General features: G+C 28.0%; 1 protein-coding gene across 1 annotated transcript; it reads right to left on the bottom strand.

Moving 5' to 3' along the window:
- Positions 1–16,512: 16,512 nt before the first annotated feature.
- On the bottom strand, positions 16,513–16,809 carry BDBG_16719 (uncharacterized protein; the record flags this gene model as incomplete). Its single annotated transcript, XM_031724609.1, has 1 exon — positions 16,513–16,809. A coding segment is annotated over one exon (296 nt), but the record flags the coding sequence as incomplete, so codon positions are not given.
- Positions 16,810–19,330: the final 2,521 nt, after the last annotated feature.

Raw genomic sequence — 19,330 nt, 5'->3', positions numbered from 1 at the left:
TTTGGAAGTGTAAGCATGTTTGAAAGCAGTCATGTTATTATTCAGCAGTCATACATTCTTCTGAACCACATTCTTTCTCACTAGATTCAGTCACACTCATATGACCATGATGTACATTCTAGCTTCATGCAGATTAGTATGTCACTAGTGTTTATAATTATGTAGTCTATCTCTGATTTGACTAGCATTCTGTGTATACTCTTACAAAGATACTTTCACTATATTATATCACTCATTTACTAACTTTTTTCATTCTTCAATTATCTTCTTCATCATCATTATCATTGAATATTATTATCTTATTCAAGATTTCTATCTCTTCTTCTATTTAATATCTTCTATCTGTTCATCTATCACATTGTACATGTTTCTGGCAATAATCTCTCATTCTCATAATAAGTATTATTATAGTGCTTATACCAGGCAGTTTATTAACAGTAAATGTAATACATTGTGAAATGTGATTAGAACTTGTTTATCTTCTAATAATTATCAGAATGTACTATTATAAATAACATATCTTCTTCATCTTCTTATACATTCTTGATCTTCTTTTTTCAGTGAGCATCTGATCATGTTTTCTAATTATTTTATATAAACACAGATACTGATATATTTGTTTTAATTTATGTAGAATCTTTATATGTTGACAGATCTGTATTCACTGATGATTGTGATCTCAATGTTGAATTGTTAATTGAGAACTTAAGAGACATGATAATGAAGAAATTGTCTGTATTATATGTGACTGAGTCTTCTATATCTTTCTCTGCTCTCTTTGTTTCTTTCTCTACTACTCTCTCTCAATCTTCTACATCTGTCTCTGTGTCTGATTCTCTCACTTCTGCTACCTCTGTTCTCATGAGTTTTACTTCTACTCTCACTACTTCTACTCTCTCTGTCTCTGCTGTTTCTGTCTTTATTATCAGCTTTTCTCATTTCAAGAAGATGTTATGTAGATAGACTGGCCGCCGAGATCATGAATTTCACATTTAATCTCATTTTATCTGGTCTCATACATTTCTTGATGTGAGCCCCACTAGAATCAAGTCTTAAAAAAATCTAAAAATGAATCATTTCTGAGAGAAATGATGTGAAAAATGACCAGATTTAATTCAAGAACAGTGAAATGAAAGTAATTTCTCAGAATAAACTGTGAAAGATAATCATTCTTCTAAAATCAGAATGAGACTAAGACTGAAGATTAAATTCAGTCTCATTCAATTTATTCAGTGATTACTTATATAATCAGAATTTGATAATAATTATTAATAACACTGATGAAATAACTAAATACATTCTTGTGTAAGTTTATTCTTCACTTTCTCATAAAAACTACACTTCTCTGATATACTGTGATCAGAGATATTAAACTGTCTGATAATATTATATTTTATAATTATAAGTTTCTTAATTGTTTCTTCTTATAATTGTTCTCAGTGATAGTGATAAATATCTCAGCTTGAGTTAAACTTTCACTTCATTCTCATCTCTATCAATGAAATTGTCAGAATATCACACATCATCAGTATAATAGTTGAATAGATACACTTAACAATTTTTTATAACTCTATAATTAATTTGATGTATAAATTGATTGAATTATCTTGAAGATAGCAGTTAAAATCAGTTTTATAAGTATATAGTTTTGTCTGATTTTCAGTTATAATCAATATATATAAGTTCTATTTAAAAGTTAGTATTATAGTTCTATATGATATAAAGTGTTATCAAAGATTATTACTTACTAGAGAATTGTATTTCACTGTCTTCACATCTCTAATATCTACTTATTCAAATCTCTGATAGTTAACATTATAGTAGTCTCAGACTAATTTAATATATAAGTCTTATTTCTTCTCTATTCAATCTTGAGAAGTGTAGATATTAACTTAATAAGAGAGATCTAGTAGAGCTGCTACAGTATAGTACTCTGTAAAAGATTGTTCAGTTTTACTGTAGTAATATATCAGTTTATTTCTTATAGTAATAATAGCCTGCACTATAGCATTATTTCAGACTGAATTTCTTTTTGAGTGATTCAACTGCTTCTTAAGATGAGTAAATAAACTGTTATACACTTATCAGACTGACTGCAGTATTGATATATAAGTAATTAAGACTGTCTTTATTATCTTATAAAACTGAAACAGTAAATTAATCACATATTTCAACTGAGTTTATTTCATATCAGAAAGTTTTAATATCTGAATCTTTTCTCAATCAGAGTATTGCACTCAATGATTAATTATCTGATATAATTGAAGAGTCTGAACAGTTATCTTATATATTAAACTTCATTATATTCTAATATTCTGTATCATATTCAGTGATATGACTAATTTGTTTATTTATTGAATATCATGAAATCATTATTATTATTTAGAGAAGATACAAATTGTATTAATAATGTTTCAAATCTGTGATATTTAAATTATTAGTCAATTTATTCAAAATTAACAGTAGTGTTATTAAAAAGCATTATTAAAAAGCAATATTAAAAAGTATTATTAAAAAACATTATCTTTTATAAAATGAATATAAAAGTTACTTGAGTAACTACTTTCATCTTATTCTCATTTCAAGAATCAGTCATCTCATTATTCTTTATCTTACTATTAAGATTCTTTATCAGTGTTTATATCATAAGTTAAATTATATAAGTAATACAGAAAATATGACCTTATTTATTATTTCAGAAATACAAAGTCAATTTTTACTTCAAGCTCTTTATCATAGTATAGTTATTCACAGTATTATCAGTTATAATTATAAGAAGACTGAGACTAATATCTCAATAGTTATTTTTAATCACAGTCATTAATATCTCTGTTATATAATTCATAGTATGACTACTAATCAATGATTCAAATTCAATTAATATCTCTTAATAAGTTCAGTTCTCATCAATGTAATAATATATAACTCTTATAAATATAAGATTATTTATACTAGTTTATATATTCACTGTGAGAGATACTCTTTAATGATTCTTCAACTCTGATTCTAGATATTGCATATTGACTTTGTAGTATATCTCAAGATTAATTCAAAGACAGAATTGAGATGAAATATAAAGATTTGAATTAAGCATTTGAAGAAGTGTTCAGAATTCAGAGTTTTCAATTAATTGAAGAGAAAGATTCAGAGATATATATATATAAAGTAATTATTCACAGAAGTTATCAGATGAGAGTTATGAAATTAGAGTATTAATATATGATTATTTTCATATAATTTTTCTCAAATTAGAAAGTGAGTATTATTAAAAATTATTATCTAGTAGAGTAACTTATCAGCTCAGTAGTAATTTTCTGATTATTTTTCTTTTATTATCTGCATTCTGATAACTTCAGATATCAGAAAATTTCTTCAGAGCTATGATCAGTTCATGATAAATGTTTCTGAATACAGTTACAGTAATTGTAGTAGAGAGATAACTCTTCAGTAATTTGTAATACAATCTATTGATAATTATTTCATAGTTCATCTCAGTATTTATGTTGAGTTTTTCATAAATTTTGTGCCCTGAACTAATATTGATAATTGATTACAACTTATACAATAATTTTTGAAAACTCAAAATTAATTTTAATTATTAACTAATAGTTATGAACTTATAACTAATTAATATAAAAAGAAAAAAACTTTTTCTATTTATTATCTTTCTTCTCTTTCTCACTCTTCTTATTATTCTTCATAATTCACTTCTTATTCTTCTTCTTCTTCTTCTTCTTCTTATCTGAGATGATAATTATCTTAAAATCTCTCTCTGCTATCTTCTCAGAGAAGAGTTCTCACTGCTCTCTCTGAGCTAGATTAATCTGTGTCTGAAAATCCTGTATTTTCTGATCTGCTGTCTTGTGTTTCATCTCAGTGATAAGCAGATTGATATACTCAGATAGTAGAGCTGTCTTCTTAATATTCTGAATTATGAAGTGTATTCAAGATCTGAACAAGGTCTCAATTCTCTCCTTCTCTATCAGCTCCTGCTAATCAATTAGAGAACAGAAGTGTTATCAAAAATCATTATCTCTTAATAAAAAACTTATCAGTTTTGACTTCTCTGTCTTCTACTTTAATATCTTCTCAATCTTCTTCTGCTACTGTTTATTTACAGTAATACTCTTCTTCTCTCTCTCTCTTTTCATCTTAGTCTTAAATGATTCTCAGAACTTCTTCTGATCTCACTACTACTGTATAGAACTCTTCACTGTCTTCTTTTTCAATCTCTTATAGATGATGTTATCTGCATTATTTCTATACTTAGTTCAGTCTAAATCTATCAGAAGTGTTACTTAAAATTGTTATCATTCTACTCTCTTACAGAGTCTCTTCAAGGTATTATAATATGTCTTACAATCTATCTCTTCTCACTTGAACATCTTCTTCTTCTCTTTCTTCAATCTGTGATAGCACTCACACACCTTGATAGTCTGCAGAACTGCAGAATATTTGAAGAGAAATAACATGATTGATTTTAGTAAGTGTAGAGAAGAGATAAAGGCAGAGAAGGCAGCTAGCAATGATATGATAATGATAATGATAATGATAATGATGATAGTAATAATGATAGTGATAATGATAATAATAATGATAATGATGATGATAATGATGATAATGAAAAAAGAAGTGTATTGAAATATATTATTGACTTATCAAATATAAAGAGACTCAAAGAAACTATTAACAGCTTTCAGAGATGTACAGAAATGACTACAGTGTTATATAGCAATATTATCTTCATTCAATACATGTACTATTGATATTCTTTGTATACAGTTATTATATAATCTATATTAGAAATACATGCAGAAAACAGATCTTTATTACTAGAGAGAATGATTGTAGCAATTCTCTGTTTTCATATTATAAAGATAAGTTATTCTCATTTCTTTCTTCTCTCTTTTCTCTTCTTCTTCAATTTATCACTAAGTTCAAGCTGATATGAAAACTATTAAAACACTCTCAGAAACCCTCAAATTGAAGAGTATAGACTAATCAAATTTTAAATACAGATGAATTAAATTACATTTAATAATACTAATTATTTATCTTCTTCTTAATAAAACAACAGTTATGTCTTCTTTCTCTCTCTCTCAAATAAACATGGCCTGTGAAAAGTGAGTACTATGCCAGGCTATAATAACTAACACAGCCTCAGTATACAGAGCTGTATACATACAGTGCATACTGAACTGAGAGACTGTGTGAGTTATAAACTGATAGCAGCATTTCAGACAGAGCTGTGTAATGTAAGAAAGCTATAACTCTCAGTTATTTACACAGAGAATGAATCACTGCAGTAAGTGCATATGTATTGCATAAAAGTAATGCTTTTTAATAATACTCAGTCTCTGATATTATGAAAATAGAGTCTCTTTATGAGATCTGTTTTTATCAGTAGTCAGAGAATCTTATATTTCTTAAAATCATCTTTATATATCTTGTCTGTGAAATTGATGAGAGAAATCATCAATTACAGCATTCTGTTCTTAATATCATTCAAGTGATAACAGAGTTCACGCTGATCACACTTTTTAAGTGTATATTTTCTAATTATTCACATTTATACAGATATATACTAATTATTTATTAGATAATATTAAGATAATAACTCATTGCAGCTGTGTTATTCTCACTGTGAGAAATACACAGTTAGTGATGAATATTGCAAAGACTCTGAAAAGTGAGTATTTTAGAAGTTATTATTATTATTATTATTATTATTATTATTATTCTTCAATTATAGATGTATGCAGTCAGAGACTATGACATCTACCTGAGAACCTTTAGTTCGCAGGGTTTTTCCTATATCTATAGAGTCAACTATTATACATTTATCAATTTCAGATATGCAAAATCAGAAAATTCCAGCTCAGAATACAAAAACTGTTTACAAATTGCAGTATTTCAACACCTTCTGATACTTTGAAATCATTTGAAAATATCATGACAAAGGAAAAGAGAACATAGTCTTAAAGATAGACACATTAAATAGATAGATAGAAAAGAACAGAAGGAAAGAAGTACAGTAAAGAGAGACTATAACAAAAAAAAATTATTAAAAGATAGTGTATAGCTGTTTTAACAGACTGTATCTAATCAATTTCTGCCTCTTCATATTCAGATACTTCTGAATGCAGTCATTTTCTTATAGCTGCTTGAGTTTCTGAGAGAAAGTCTATTAAGTATTTAATTCCTGTCTCAGTTGAGAATAAGAACCTCATATTTAATTGATTTAAATCATACTTCTTCTTTAATCTGACTCTGAGACTATTGTATAATGCACAATGCATTACAATATACTCATAATTTTCATTCACATTGCAGAATCAGCACTCTGTTGAATCAAATCTATCATCAAATCTTTGTATATAGAATTTGAAATAATCATGTCCTAGTTTCAGCTGAATTATAGATGACAATATTTTCTTTTTACATTTAATTGAACAAGATTTTCACTTTGATTTTATCTCAAATCTTGAATAATGTATGCTGTTCTTTTGTTTCTGCTAGCTTTCATTTCACTTGTTTAAACAAAATTCTTTTATCTTTCTCTTTATAAAAGACCAGAACATTGTTTTTTGAATAGATCTGCTTAATTCTGAACTCTTTTTTACAGCTGAATCAGTCAATTCATTGCCATGAATATTCATATGAGCAGGAACTCAATGCAGATGAATTATCAGTTTTAATATTCTTCTCTTTTGAATTTTCAAAACAGAGTTTAAAATCAGTTCAAGATTCATTTGATCATTATGAATCTGACTATTTCTAAGTCTTTTTAAAGCAGCTTGACTATCAGAGAAATTTATGTCTCTTTCAAACTATTTTCTCTTTTATAAGATTTTATTTCAATGAGTTTGAAAGCTTTCACTATTGCAAATAGTTCAGTATCAAAGACTTCAGATTCACAGTCTAAACTTCAGAAATGTAAGATAAAATTGATATTATCTTCAGTATAAGCAATGCCTGCGCCTAATATATTTAAATTCTTATTTTTTGAGTCATCTGAGTAAATCAGAATAGAGTCTTTTATATTGATTGTAGAGATCTTCTTCAAATGCTGTTCATATTCTCTCTCTTTAGATAGTTCACTTATTTGTAAGTGTATAAGAGATTTCAGCTTTTCTCTTCAGAGAGATATCTTCTCATGATCAATTTTCTCAACATTTAATGAAGAAAATTGATTCTTCATAAGTGAACATAGTCTATACAGTTGAGAGAGCATTTTCTTTAAAGCATTATTTTTATTTCAATCAAGAAATCTATTTCAATTCAGTTCATTTCCTGAGTTAACTGATGAAAATGAAGAAGAGACTCTTTCTCTGATTTTATGATTTGAGCTCATCTTCATGACTTTCAGAGCATAGTTCATACAGGCCTTTTCAAATTGAATAGTAGAAGGTGAAATTGAAGCTTCAATTTTCATTGCTTTAATAGGAGATGATTTGAATACTTTCAGAATTCTTCTCAAAGATCTGTTTTATAGACTTTGAAAGAGTTCAGTGAAGTTATCTTGATTATTTCATCAAACTTGAACTTCATAATCAGCTACTGAGATAATACAGGCTATGTATAACTGTCTCATAGCCTGAAAGAATAGACCTCTCTCAGTATTTAATAGTCTGATTATACTATTCAGTAGTCTCTCTGCCTTGATGATTCTTTGTTGAATATGATATTTAAAATTCAACTTGGAGTTTAATCATACTTCTAGTCATTTGACATTCAAACTGAGTTTAATCTCTGTATTCAAAAGAGTTAGACTTAGTTCTTTCTCATTAAATCTGAGAAAAAAGTAAATTAACTCAGTTTTATTTATATCAAATTGAATTAGATTGATATCTGCTCTAACAAAGATTTTCTTTACTGCTTTCTCAATCACTTCTAGATTCTCTTTGATTGTCTTTGAACTGTAGAGTAGACTAATATTATCTACATAACTTGAAGATCTCACTATTTTCATCTCTCTATTCTTGAATAGATATGCAGTGTATATTGCAAATAAAACAGATGAGATTGAAGATTCTTGTAATACTTCTATTTTTATCTCAGTTTTATCTTGTTTTCTTCCATCAAAGAATAGTTGTATAATTCTTTTAGACATGAAATAATTAACTTATTTTATTAGAGAAAGTGATAGTTTTAACATCTTCAAACTTTGAATCATCTTAGACTTTGAAACATGATCAAATGCATCTTTTATATCAATAAAAACTGCAGTTGAGACCAGGCCTTCATACTTTGCTACTTGAATATTATGAATAACTGAGAGAATAGTATCAATTGCAGAACATTGTTTTCTATCTTTCATTTGTTCATTAAATAGAAGAGAATTACTAATAGAGCTTATAAAAGATAATCTAGTAGCTATTATCTTTTCTAGAATTTTTCACAAACAGTTCAACAGAGATATTACTCTATATGACTTAGAAATTGAAGCTTTTCTATTAGATTTTGTAAGGATTACTTCAGTAGCTTTTCTCCACCATTCAGGATGATAATCATTTTTTAAGAGATTGAAAAAGAGCTCAAAATATTCATTCTTCAAGTAGAAATATGTGTTTTGAATAATCAAGTGATTAATTGAATCAGGCCCTGCAGCAGTTTTAATTGAACTTGAGAATATTGCTGACTCTAGTTCATCACATGTAAGCTCAGACCATTCCCAGTTATTTTCATCAATATATAGTATTTTAGAAGTACTACAGCTCTGCAATCTTGATTTTATTTTTATTTTTTTTTTTATTTTTCTTTTCTTTTATTTTATTTTTCTTTTTCTTTGTTTTTCATTGTGATTTTTTCTTGTTTTTATTTTATTTTTTGTTTTTTGTTTTTTTTGTATTTTATATTTTTTTTATAATTAAAATTATATGAATTATGATCTGTGTTCAGAAAAGTAATAATATTTGATAATACTTTCTGTTGAATTCTTAATTAATGAGTACTATGTTATTATATTATATAAGTGAGAAATAATTTCATGATCTCATTTGATATTATTCTCAATAATGAGATCAGAATAAAAATATGACTAAGAATTCAAATATATTCTTTATCTTAGACTAGATTTTTATTTGAAAAGTGAATCTAGAATCTTTAATATTTGAAATAATGTGATTTGAGATCAATGTGATGAATATAAATCATGATCAGAAGTAATGCTTTTAGACAATATAATAACTGTAAAGTTTGATCCTGGTCTCAGACACGGTCACACGGTCAGTCTATATATAGGCTTGATGAATCATGTTTCTCAGTATATATACTTCTGTCTTTCTTGTTAATTTCTAGAACAATCTATTGTATGAAGACTGTGTATAATATAACTATTTAAAGCTCAGTCACAGATGCTGATTATTATATTCATTTCAAATATTTATAATAAGACAATTATTGATTCATACTGAAGAATTACTTCTCTTTTTAGCCGTATTGAGATTATAAGTCTTTTCTTTTTTCTCTTCTCTTCTAATGCTGATTTTTCTAGAGAAAATTGCTATAAGTTTTATTATGCAGAAAGTTATAATGTTCATGAATATCAAGAAACTTTTTACTACTGTAAAGTTCAATATTACAGGTACATTCACTCTGATGAATTTCTTTGAGATAATAGATCTATATTGACCTATTCTCTGATATCTGTTATCTGACTTTGTGATACAGATAAAAGATATTCATGTTTTCAGAAACAGAAACACAGATGTTATACTCTTTTACACCTGCAGTTATAAGACTTATACACCTTGTCTGAGTTATTGTTGTAGAAATAAGTTATTCATATATTATATTCTTCTTTCTGTATTTTTCTGTGTCTCTGTCTCTCTTTCTGAGAAGTCTTGTGCATGTTATAATTACATATACAATTCTAAGATCAGTGAGTGTTTATTCAGTAATTATTATCTCTGTTTTTACAGTTTTATACACTAATAATGATTCTTAGTTACTCTGATATCAGAGATTATTTTAATTGATGATGATAACATCACTGAGATCACTCTCTTTCACTCTTAAGCTTCTCTCAGCACTTTCTCTCTCTCTTCTGCAGAGAAGATTGTGTATACACTGAGTTATAAGCATTCAGTCTCAGATGACTTCTGCTGTCATTCATTCAGTTCTGTATCTTCTTCTTCAGTTTCTTTCATTTCTGTTCTCTCTGTTCTGACTTCTGGTTCTGCAGATCTCACACTCTTCTTCAATTTTTCTACACACACATGTACACATTCTTACATTGGCATATCAGTCAATCTTGTGATAAATGACATTAATGTTGTACACAGAGTGATTGTCACGCCCCTGGCCGCGCCAAGGCCCTGCTGCGGTTCCGCACGGCCCATCGCTTCCCTGCGGATGATTCCATTCATCCCGCAGGCCATTCAAACCGGTTTTCAACCACTCTATGACATCATTCAGATATATTATGAAAAGATCTGATTGATGAATATAAGAACTCTGCTTCTATATAAGGTCAGCAGATTACTCTTCCTTGATAGTGAGGTATCACTGAGGTATCACTTCAGCTATTCTTACTCATAGAATGAGAGAAGAGTATCTATTCATTGTCTATATAGAATAGCTAGATGCTGGCTTCTCATCAAAGAGATCAGTAATTCATTTTTCTCTCACTGAAATATATACAAGAGTTACTGTATTTCTCATATAATCTTCTTAGTATACTAAGTATTATATCTGTGATATTCTTATAATCACTCTGTAGTCTACAAGCTCACTATTCAAGCAAGATAGTCAAGCTCATTTATACAGCTTTTTAAACAACTATCTCTATATAATGCTGCTGACTAGCTACTACTTCAGTTCTATCATATTATAATTTAAATTACTTGACCTGATTATAAGTTTAAATCAGTTGAGCTCTATTAACAGACTAATATAGTCTTATACATCTGTGCTGAGACTGATCTGATCTCACTCTCTGAGAAAAACTTTATATTATTCTCTAGAGTGTGTACATCTCTACTCTGACAGAAATCTGAGATTTCTGAACTCACTGAACACTTTGATATGAGCTTTTTAACTGCTCTGTTATCACTGCAGTCTCTACACATCTACATCTATTATAAAGATAGAGAGATTAAGATTAGAGATTTTTCAAGTCATAAGAAAAATATATTATCTGAATTTCACAGCTTTATCTGTACTCTTGAACAGAAATTCTGCCTTAATCTGAGCCAGTTTAATACTCACAAGATATAAGTAATATACATTATCAATCTTCTTGAAGACATCTCTACAATTACTTGAGTTATTAAGAAGAGAAAGCTTGAGTGTATCAATACTGTTATAACTTAAGAAGAAAATCAAAGACTTTCTACTGAATTAAATTAAAAATTATTATAACTGCAGCTTTACAGCAGCACAGTAGTTTAACTTATTATATTAATGAAATAATAAGAATTCTTCTGATTTCAATGCAAGATTTGAAGAATATTGAGAGAAATTGATTAATGATTTAAATCAATTAAAGACACAGCTTTATCTTATAAAGCTAACTTATAAGATATGAATAATAATATTACAGTATCAGAGTTTATTAATCAATTATACTGAGCTTGTTAACTTGACTTTCTAAATCTATTTTAATAATCAATACTCTGAGAAAAAGACTAACAAGACTTCTTCTAAATAATCAATAATGAGATTTCAATAGCACTGTGATGACTTCAGTACAGAGAAAGTAAAGAAGAATTTTAAGTATATTAATTCTTGACTCACTGTGAAGAAATATTAAAAAAGATTTGATAAAGATCTCTATTGTAACTGCAGAGCTAATAATTATTATACTAGTAAGTACAGAAAGCTGAAGAAGAGAAGAAACTGAGAAGATATCTTCTCAAAGTTAACTTCTCTTCTAACAAATGCATCTGCAGAAGATAAAGAAGAGAAAGAAATAAAGAATTAATAATTCTCATATCTCTGAGTTCATATTATGATTATAATGAATACTCTGAATAAAGAGATATCAGTGAGATGTCTACTCAACTTCAGAGTAGATACTAACTTCATATCTTATTTCTTTTCTTTAATAAAGAATTGAAAGAAGATAGATCTGTCAGACTATATAAACTTTACTGATGAAATGAAATATCACTGTTTTAACATAATCTAAGCAAAGTGTGTGATTACAGACTCAGAAGAAATCTTCAAGAAGAACAGTCTGCTTCTTCACACTGTTAATATTATAGATGAGAATATTATTCTAGATCTTTTATAATTGAGAGAAAACAATTCTCTCATTGACTGAGTTCCTCAGACATGACAGTATTATCTCACTAATAAAGAGACAGTGATAGAGAAATCTGAAGAGTTTCATCAGAAGAATCTTGAGAAAAAGATAGAGTTAATATACTGTATAGTAGATGACTGAGACTTGAAGATAGATGAAGAAGTCATCATTCTCACTATAAGAATAGTAGCAGTATTCATCATTGAAGATAGATGAATATAATATCTCTTTACAGATTATAAGAATGTCTTTTCAGAAAGAGAAGCAGTGAAGTTTTCTAACATTAAGATATGATATAAGATTTATCTTGAAGATGATGAAATGATGCTGTACAGATCTTTTTATAACTTGTTAGTAAAGAAATTGAATGTTCTGCATAAATATCTTGAAAAAGTGCAATCAAAGAATTGAATATACTCATTAAAGAGTCTGACAGAGACATTCATACTATTTGTGCCTAAGAAGAACAGTAGACTATGTCTATGTGTAGACTACAGAGATCTCAATAAGATGACAGTTAAGAATTACTATTTATTACTGTTAATTGACAAGATAATCAATTAATTATCTGAAGTAAAGATGTTCTCAAAGATTGATATACAGAATATCTATCATAGAATCAGAGTTAATAAAGATGATATTTGAAAAACAGCTTTTCATATTAAGTACACTAATTTTGAATATCTTATTTTATCTTTTGATCTTTGTAACACTTCAGTCATCTTTCAGATCTATATAAATGAGACACTGTGAGGTCTTGTCAATATCTTCTGCATAGTTTACTTAAATAACATTCTAATCTTCTCAAAAACAGAGAAAGAATATGATACTCATGTTTAAGAAGTGTTGAGTCCCTTGAGACAGTATTAACTCTATACAAATACTGAAAAATGCTTGTTCTACATATAGAAGATTGATTTCTTAGATTATATTATTGAGATGAACAGCATTTTAATGAACAGAAGCTGAGTCTTTATCATTGAGAACTGATCAGTGCTGCAGATATACTGTGAGATGCAGATATTTCTAGAATTTGTGAATTTCTACAGATGATTTATCTATACATATTCACAGATTACTGTCTCTCTTACAGATCTGTTAAAGAAAAGTGTGAAAGATAGAAAAACAGAACTGTTTATTCTCACTCAAGACACTGTGCAGATATTTGTAGAATTGAAATAAGCTTTTACAGATATTATAATACTGAATCACTTTAATTCTGACTTACTCAGTCAGTGACTCAGTGTGAGACTGATGCATCTGAAAGTGAAGTCTGTGAAATCTTTTCACAGTTGACACTGAAGATCTTTTAACATTGAAAGAATCAGAGAATAATAGCTTCTGAGAATATAGACAATGAAATATCTGTAAGAGAAGACTTTTTCACAGAGTCTATAAAATACTGTGAATAAAGAGCAGTAATCTTCTTTTTCAAGAAATTATCACTTATATAGAGAAGGTATGATACTCATAATTAAAGAATATTAGTAATTATCAAATCTTTTAAGATCTGGCAATATTATCTTCAGAGTAGTAAGTACTCAGTGTAAGTTCTCACTAATTATACAAATCTATATTACTTCTTAATAATAAAGAGCTTGACAGAATATCAAGCTAGATGAGTGAAGCTGCTTTCAGAGTATGATTTCTATATATGATACTGTTCAGATCAGCTTACTCCTGCTGATATGCTGTCTAGATAACTCAATTATAATATTGTTAATAAGAAGAAGAATTCTATAAAAGAATCTCTGTTATCACTGCAGAAGAAGCTAGCTGCAGAGGATTAAGATTCTCTGAAGCTTAGAAACAGCACTGATAAGACAGCTATGTGACTCAGTATAGAAGATGAAAGAAAATCTGAATCTCTGCAGAGAACTGACACTGAAGATCATGAGCTTCTCATATTATATCTTACTATCATTGAATTGACAAAGAATGAAATAGTCTATAATGTTTCAACTTAACTACTTTTAAAATTTATTGATAAGTTATAGAAGAGAGATATCTCTACTGCAGTGTGAATTCAGAAGTTAAAGAAGAAAGAATTCAGTTTAAACTTGAAAGAGACAGACTCTGAGTAAGACAGTGTTACTAAGAAATCAAGTCACTGATAACTAGAAGAATGTGAACTTCTACTACTGAATGATTCAGTCTTCATTTCTTATAGCAGAATAATGTGTTAGAAGTTATTAAGAATTTATTATAATAATTCTCATACAGAGCACTTTGAGCTAAAGAACACTGAGAAGCTTCTAAAATATAAATATATTTAAGACAAGCTCTGAACAGATGTTAAAGAGTATACTAAGACTTATAATATCTATTAAAGAATAAAGATTCTGTGATATAAGTAATACAGTGAGTTAATATCACTATATGTTTCAAAGAGTCTATGATAGAATCTATTAATGAATTTCATAGTTAATCTGCTGAAGTCAATAAGAGTCAAAGAATATGACTCAATTTTAGTTATTATCAATTATTTCATAAAGATGATAAAATATATCTCTACTTATAAAAAGATTAAAGTCTCTGAATTGACTGATCTGTTTTTAGATATTATTATTTATAATCACAGTACTTCAAAATCATTGATAACAGATCAAGAATCTCTCTTCATTAGTAAATACTAATCAGTCTTTTACTATTATCTTATAATAAGATATCTTCGCAGCACTGCATTTTATCTGCAGACAGATAATCAGACTGAACATCAGAATCAGACATTAGAACAGTATTTTTAAGTATTCTATTTATATTATTAGAATAATTAGCTCAAACATTTTCTGATCACTGAATTTATATATAATAATACAAAGACTATAATCTTCAAAGTATCTTTTTTCTATACTTACTATAAATATAATTCTTTGTTATTCAGTGATATTGCAGATAATGTTTCAAAGAGAGAAATAGACAGTCAGAATATTGAATAGATGCAGAGAATAGAGTATCTCTCAATATCAGAAGTAAAAGTAAGATTGAAACTTTTAAATAAAATTCATAAGAAGACAGTGAAAAGTATTTATCATACTCAGAAGTAGTAGATAGAATACTATAATTGAAAACATCTTTTAATGAAGTTCTTGATAGAGAATTAAGTACTACTTTTAGTAAAGAATATCAAGATAATAAGATTGTATAAGAAGTTTAATGAGTAGTGACTAGAATCTTTTTCAGTAATAAGAGTAATGAGTAAGCAGATATATAAGTTGAAATTACTCTCAGAATTGAAATCAATTTATTCTGATTTTTATATTTTCTATTTAAAGCTCTATAAGCAATGTCTCAGAATGAAGCTGTCTCAGTCAGATAGTATCAAGATTAAGAGTGATACTGAATATCTTATAAAGAAAATATTGAATAAGTGAATATATTATAATATTCTTCAATATTTTATTAAATAAGAAGATTATTCATTATCAGAGAATTTATGAAAATCACTTAAGTATTTGAAAAATGTTGAGAAAGAGATTGTAAGCTATGAGATAACTAGTAGAGACTGTCTCATTACACATCAGAGATGTTGAGTAAGAAATATTATTTAAAACTTCTTATTTTTTTAATAAGTTTTTTAGAGATAATCTTATAGTAATAAGCTGATATCTTATAAACTCTGTAGCACTCTTCTTCTATTTTCTCTTAAAGAGATTTTAAAATTTTAATAAAACTATATAAGTGTAAAATTCCTGAAGCAGTTAGAGAAAAGAGATATTTGAAACTAATAAAAAGATTAATATTATCAATCTGTGAACTACTGCTATTCTAATAGAGCTGCAGCCTGTAGAAAAAGTAAAAAGAAGAAATTTCAGAGTCTACTCATCAATAATCACACTCTTATTAAACTCATTCTTCACTGTTGAAGTCTCTAATATCAGTATCTTTATCTGCTGAGAAGTTAGTGCTGCAGTGCTGTAGAAAAGTATAAGAGATATATAAAGTATTAACTTATTAATTTACAAAGTATCTCAGTTATCTGCTTTAATTAAAGTGAGATTCTCTTCAATCAGTAATTTATCTCTGTGATACTTTTAATAACAGTACTAACTGATCTCTTCTTAGAATCAGTTATTCTGAGGTGTTTTTTCATCTCAGAGACTTATACTTTTATCTTCTTCTGTAGATAAGCAAGAGAAATCTTTTCAGTCTTGATAGAATTTATCAATATTTGAAGCTCTGAGATTCTCACTCTGTACTACTTAAGTATCTGAGCTTCTTATCAGAATCAATATAACATCTTCTTATAGAATAGATAATACTTCCAGAGAAATAAAAGTTATTATTACAGATATAACAGAAAGAATAGAAGTGAGAGAAGAGATAGATATATAAGATTCTCTCCTTCTTTAGCTGCTTAGTATAGTGTAGATAAGTAATAGTACTGATCAGAGACTGCACTGAAGCCTTCTCACAGAGAGAAGACAAAGAAATTATGAGATTCTGCAGACTCAACTTAGCAGCATTCTGAGCAGGGCTTAAGTGTGTCATGAAAGAGAAACTATGAATTGAGCTTCTCAGAGTCACTATCTTCAGAATCAAGCTCTCTCTGAGGTTCTCTCTGAATAATCACATGAGGTCATATATCATTATGTTGACTGAGGAGAAGAGGCAGTATTACAACAGTGATAAGAGAGGCAAAGAACAGACTGAACACAGACAAACTGACTGATAGAAGGGATGACATCTCACTGCAAGATGCAGCTACTACCACCACAGCTGTAAGAGATGTAGAAGGAGAAGAAGATGTGACAATGAAAGCAGTGCTCCCGCGGCTCATTGACATCATCATCTCTGCCTTCAACCTGGCTTTCTTAGCAGCTACAGAGGCTGCAGCTGCATTACAAAGACATTTATTACTCACTAGAAAACATCAGAATAAGTCTCTTATTATCTTTCAAGAATGATGCTTTCATACACTCACTATTACAGATGAGAGAGAGAGAGAGAAATATGTTACAGAGAGAAGAAAATCTTTTTAAAAAATCCTGTTACTACTGTTAGCTTTGTCTCTAAAATACATCACTTTTACAAAGAGTTTTACACACAGAATGAAATATATTAAGAGATCTGTAAGTAGACTGGCCGCCGGAACCATGAATTTCACATTTAGTCTCATTTGATCTGATCTCATACATTTCTTGGCGTGAGTCTCATCAGAATCAAGCCTTAAAAAAATCTAAAAATGAACCATTTCTGAGAGAAATGATATGAAAAATAACCAGATTTAATTCAAGAACAATGAAATGAGAGTAATTTCTCAGAATAAACTGTGAAAGATGATTATTCTTCTAAAATCAGAATGAGACTGAAACTGAAAATCAAATTCAGTCTCATTCAGTTCATTCAGTGATTGCTTATATAATCAGAATTTGATAATGATTATTGATAACACTTATGAAATAACTAAATACATTCTTGTATAAGTTTTTTCTTCACTTTCTTATGAAAACTACACTTCTCTGATATACTGTGATCAGAGATATTAAACTATCTGATAATTTCATGTTTTATAATCATGAGTTTCTTGATTATTTCTTCTTATAATTGTTCTCAGTAATAGTGATAAATATCTCAGCTTAAGTTTAACTTTTACTTTATTCTCATCTCTATCAATGAAATTAACAGAATATTACATACTATCAGTGTAACAGTTGACTATATACTCTTAACAATTTTTTATAACTATAGAATTAATTTAGTATATAAATTCATTGAATAATCTTGAAGATAGCAGTCAAATTCAGTTTTATAAGTATATAATTTTGCCTGATTTTCAGTTATAATCAATATATGTAAGTTCTGTTTTTAAGTTAGTATTATAGTTGTATATGATATGAGGTGTTATTAAAGATTATTACTTATTAAAGAATTGTATTTCACTGTCTTCATATCTCTAATATCTGCTTATTCAAATCTATGATAATTGACATTATAGTAGTCTCAGACTAATTTAATATATAAGTCTCATTTCCTCTCTATTCAATCTTGAGAAGTGTAGATATTAATTTAATAGAAGAAATCTAGTAGAGCTGCTATAGTATAGTACTTTATAAAAGATTGTTCAGTTTTACTGTAGTAATATACTAGTTTATTTCTTATAGTAATAATAGATAGCACTATAGTATTATCTCAGACTGAATTTCTTTTTAAGTGATTTAACTACTTCTTAAGATAAGTAAATAAACTGTTACACACTCATCAGACTGACTGTAGTATTAATGTATAAGTGCTTGAGACTATCTTTATTATCTTATAAAACTGAAACAGTAAATCAGTTATATATTTCAACTGAGTTTACTCTATATCAGAAAGTTTCAATATCTGAATCTTTTTCTAATCAGAGTGTTACACTTAATAATTAATTATATGATACAATTAAAGAGTCTGAACAGTTATCTTATATATTAAACTTTATTATATTCTAATATTCTGTATCATATTCAGTGATGTGACTGATTTGTTTATTTATTGAATATTATGAAATTGTTATTATTATTTAGAGAAGATATAAATTGTATTAATAATGTTTCAAATCTGTGATATTTAAATTATTAGTCAATCTATTCAAAATTAACAGTAGTATTATTAAAAAGTATTATTAAAAAGTAATATTAAAAAGTGTTGTTAAAAAACATTATCTTTTATAAAGTAAATATAAAAGTTACTTAAGTAACTACTTTCATCTCATTCTCATCTCAAGAATCAGTCATTTTATTATTCTTTATCTTGATATTAAAATTATTATTATTATTATTATTCTTTCATTATACTCATATGCAAGCGGAGCTTATGATGAGTCCTTGCGTGATGTTAAATACAGGTCAAGTGTTGGTTATACAGGAGGAAATACAGGTGTTGAGACCACGCCAAGATAACAAGAACATAGGAAAATACAAAGGAGTGACAATTAGATACATGCAATAATAACTTCCCAGCCCAGGAACATAGAGCAATTCATTGAAGCGATTTGTACACCTCTGTATTTATTAGGAACCTGAGGTGCTTGAGTTCCGGATTTAATGTATTCCCTGCGGGTTTCGAACCCACGCGCCTTGGTTTCCCACGCCAAGGTGCTAC

This window comes from Blastomyces gilchristii (assembly GCF_000003855.2).
Source record: "Blastomyces gilchristii SLH14081 genomic scaffold supercont1.4, whole genome shotgun sequence".
Taxonomy (NCBI): Eukaryota; Fungi; Ascomycota; class Eurotiomycetes; order Onygenales; family Ajellomycetaceae; genus Blastomyces; species Blastomyces gilchristii.
Note: the sequence above shows the minus strand (reverse complement) of the source record. Positions and strands in the feature narration are given on the sequence as shown.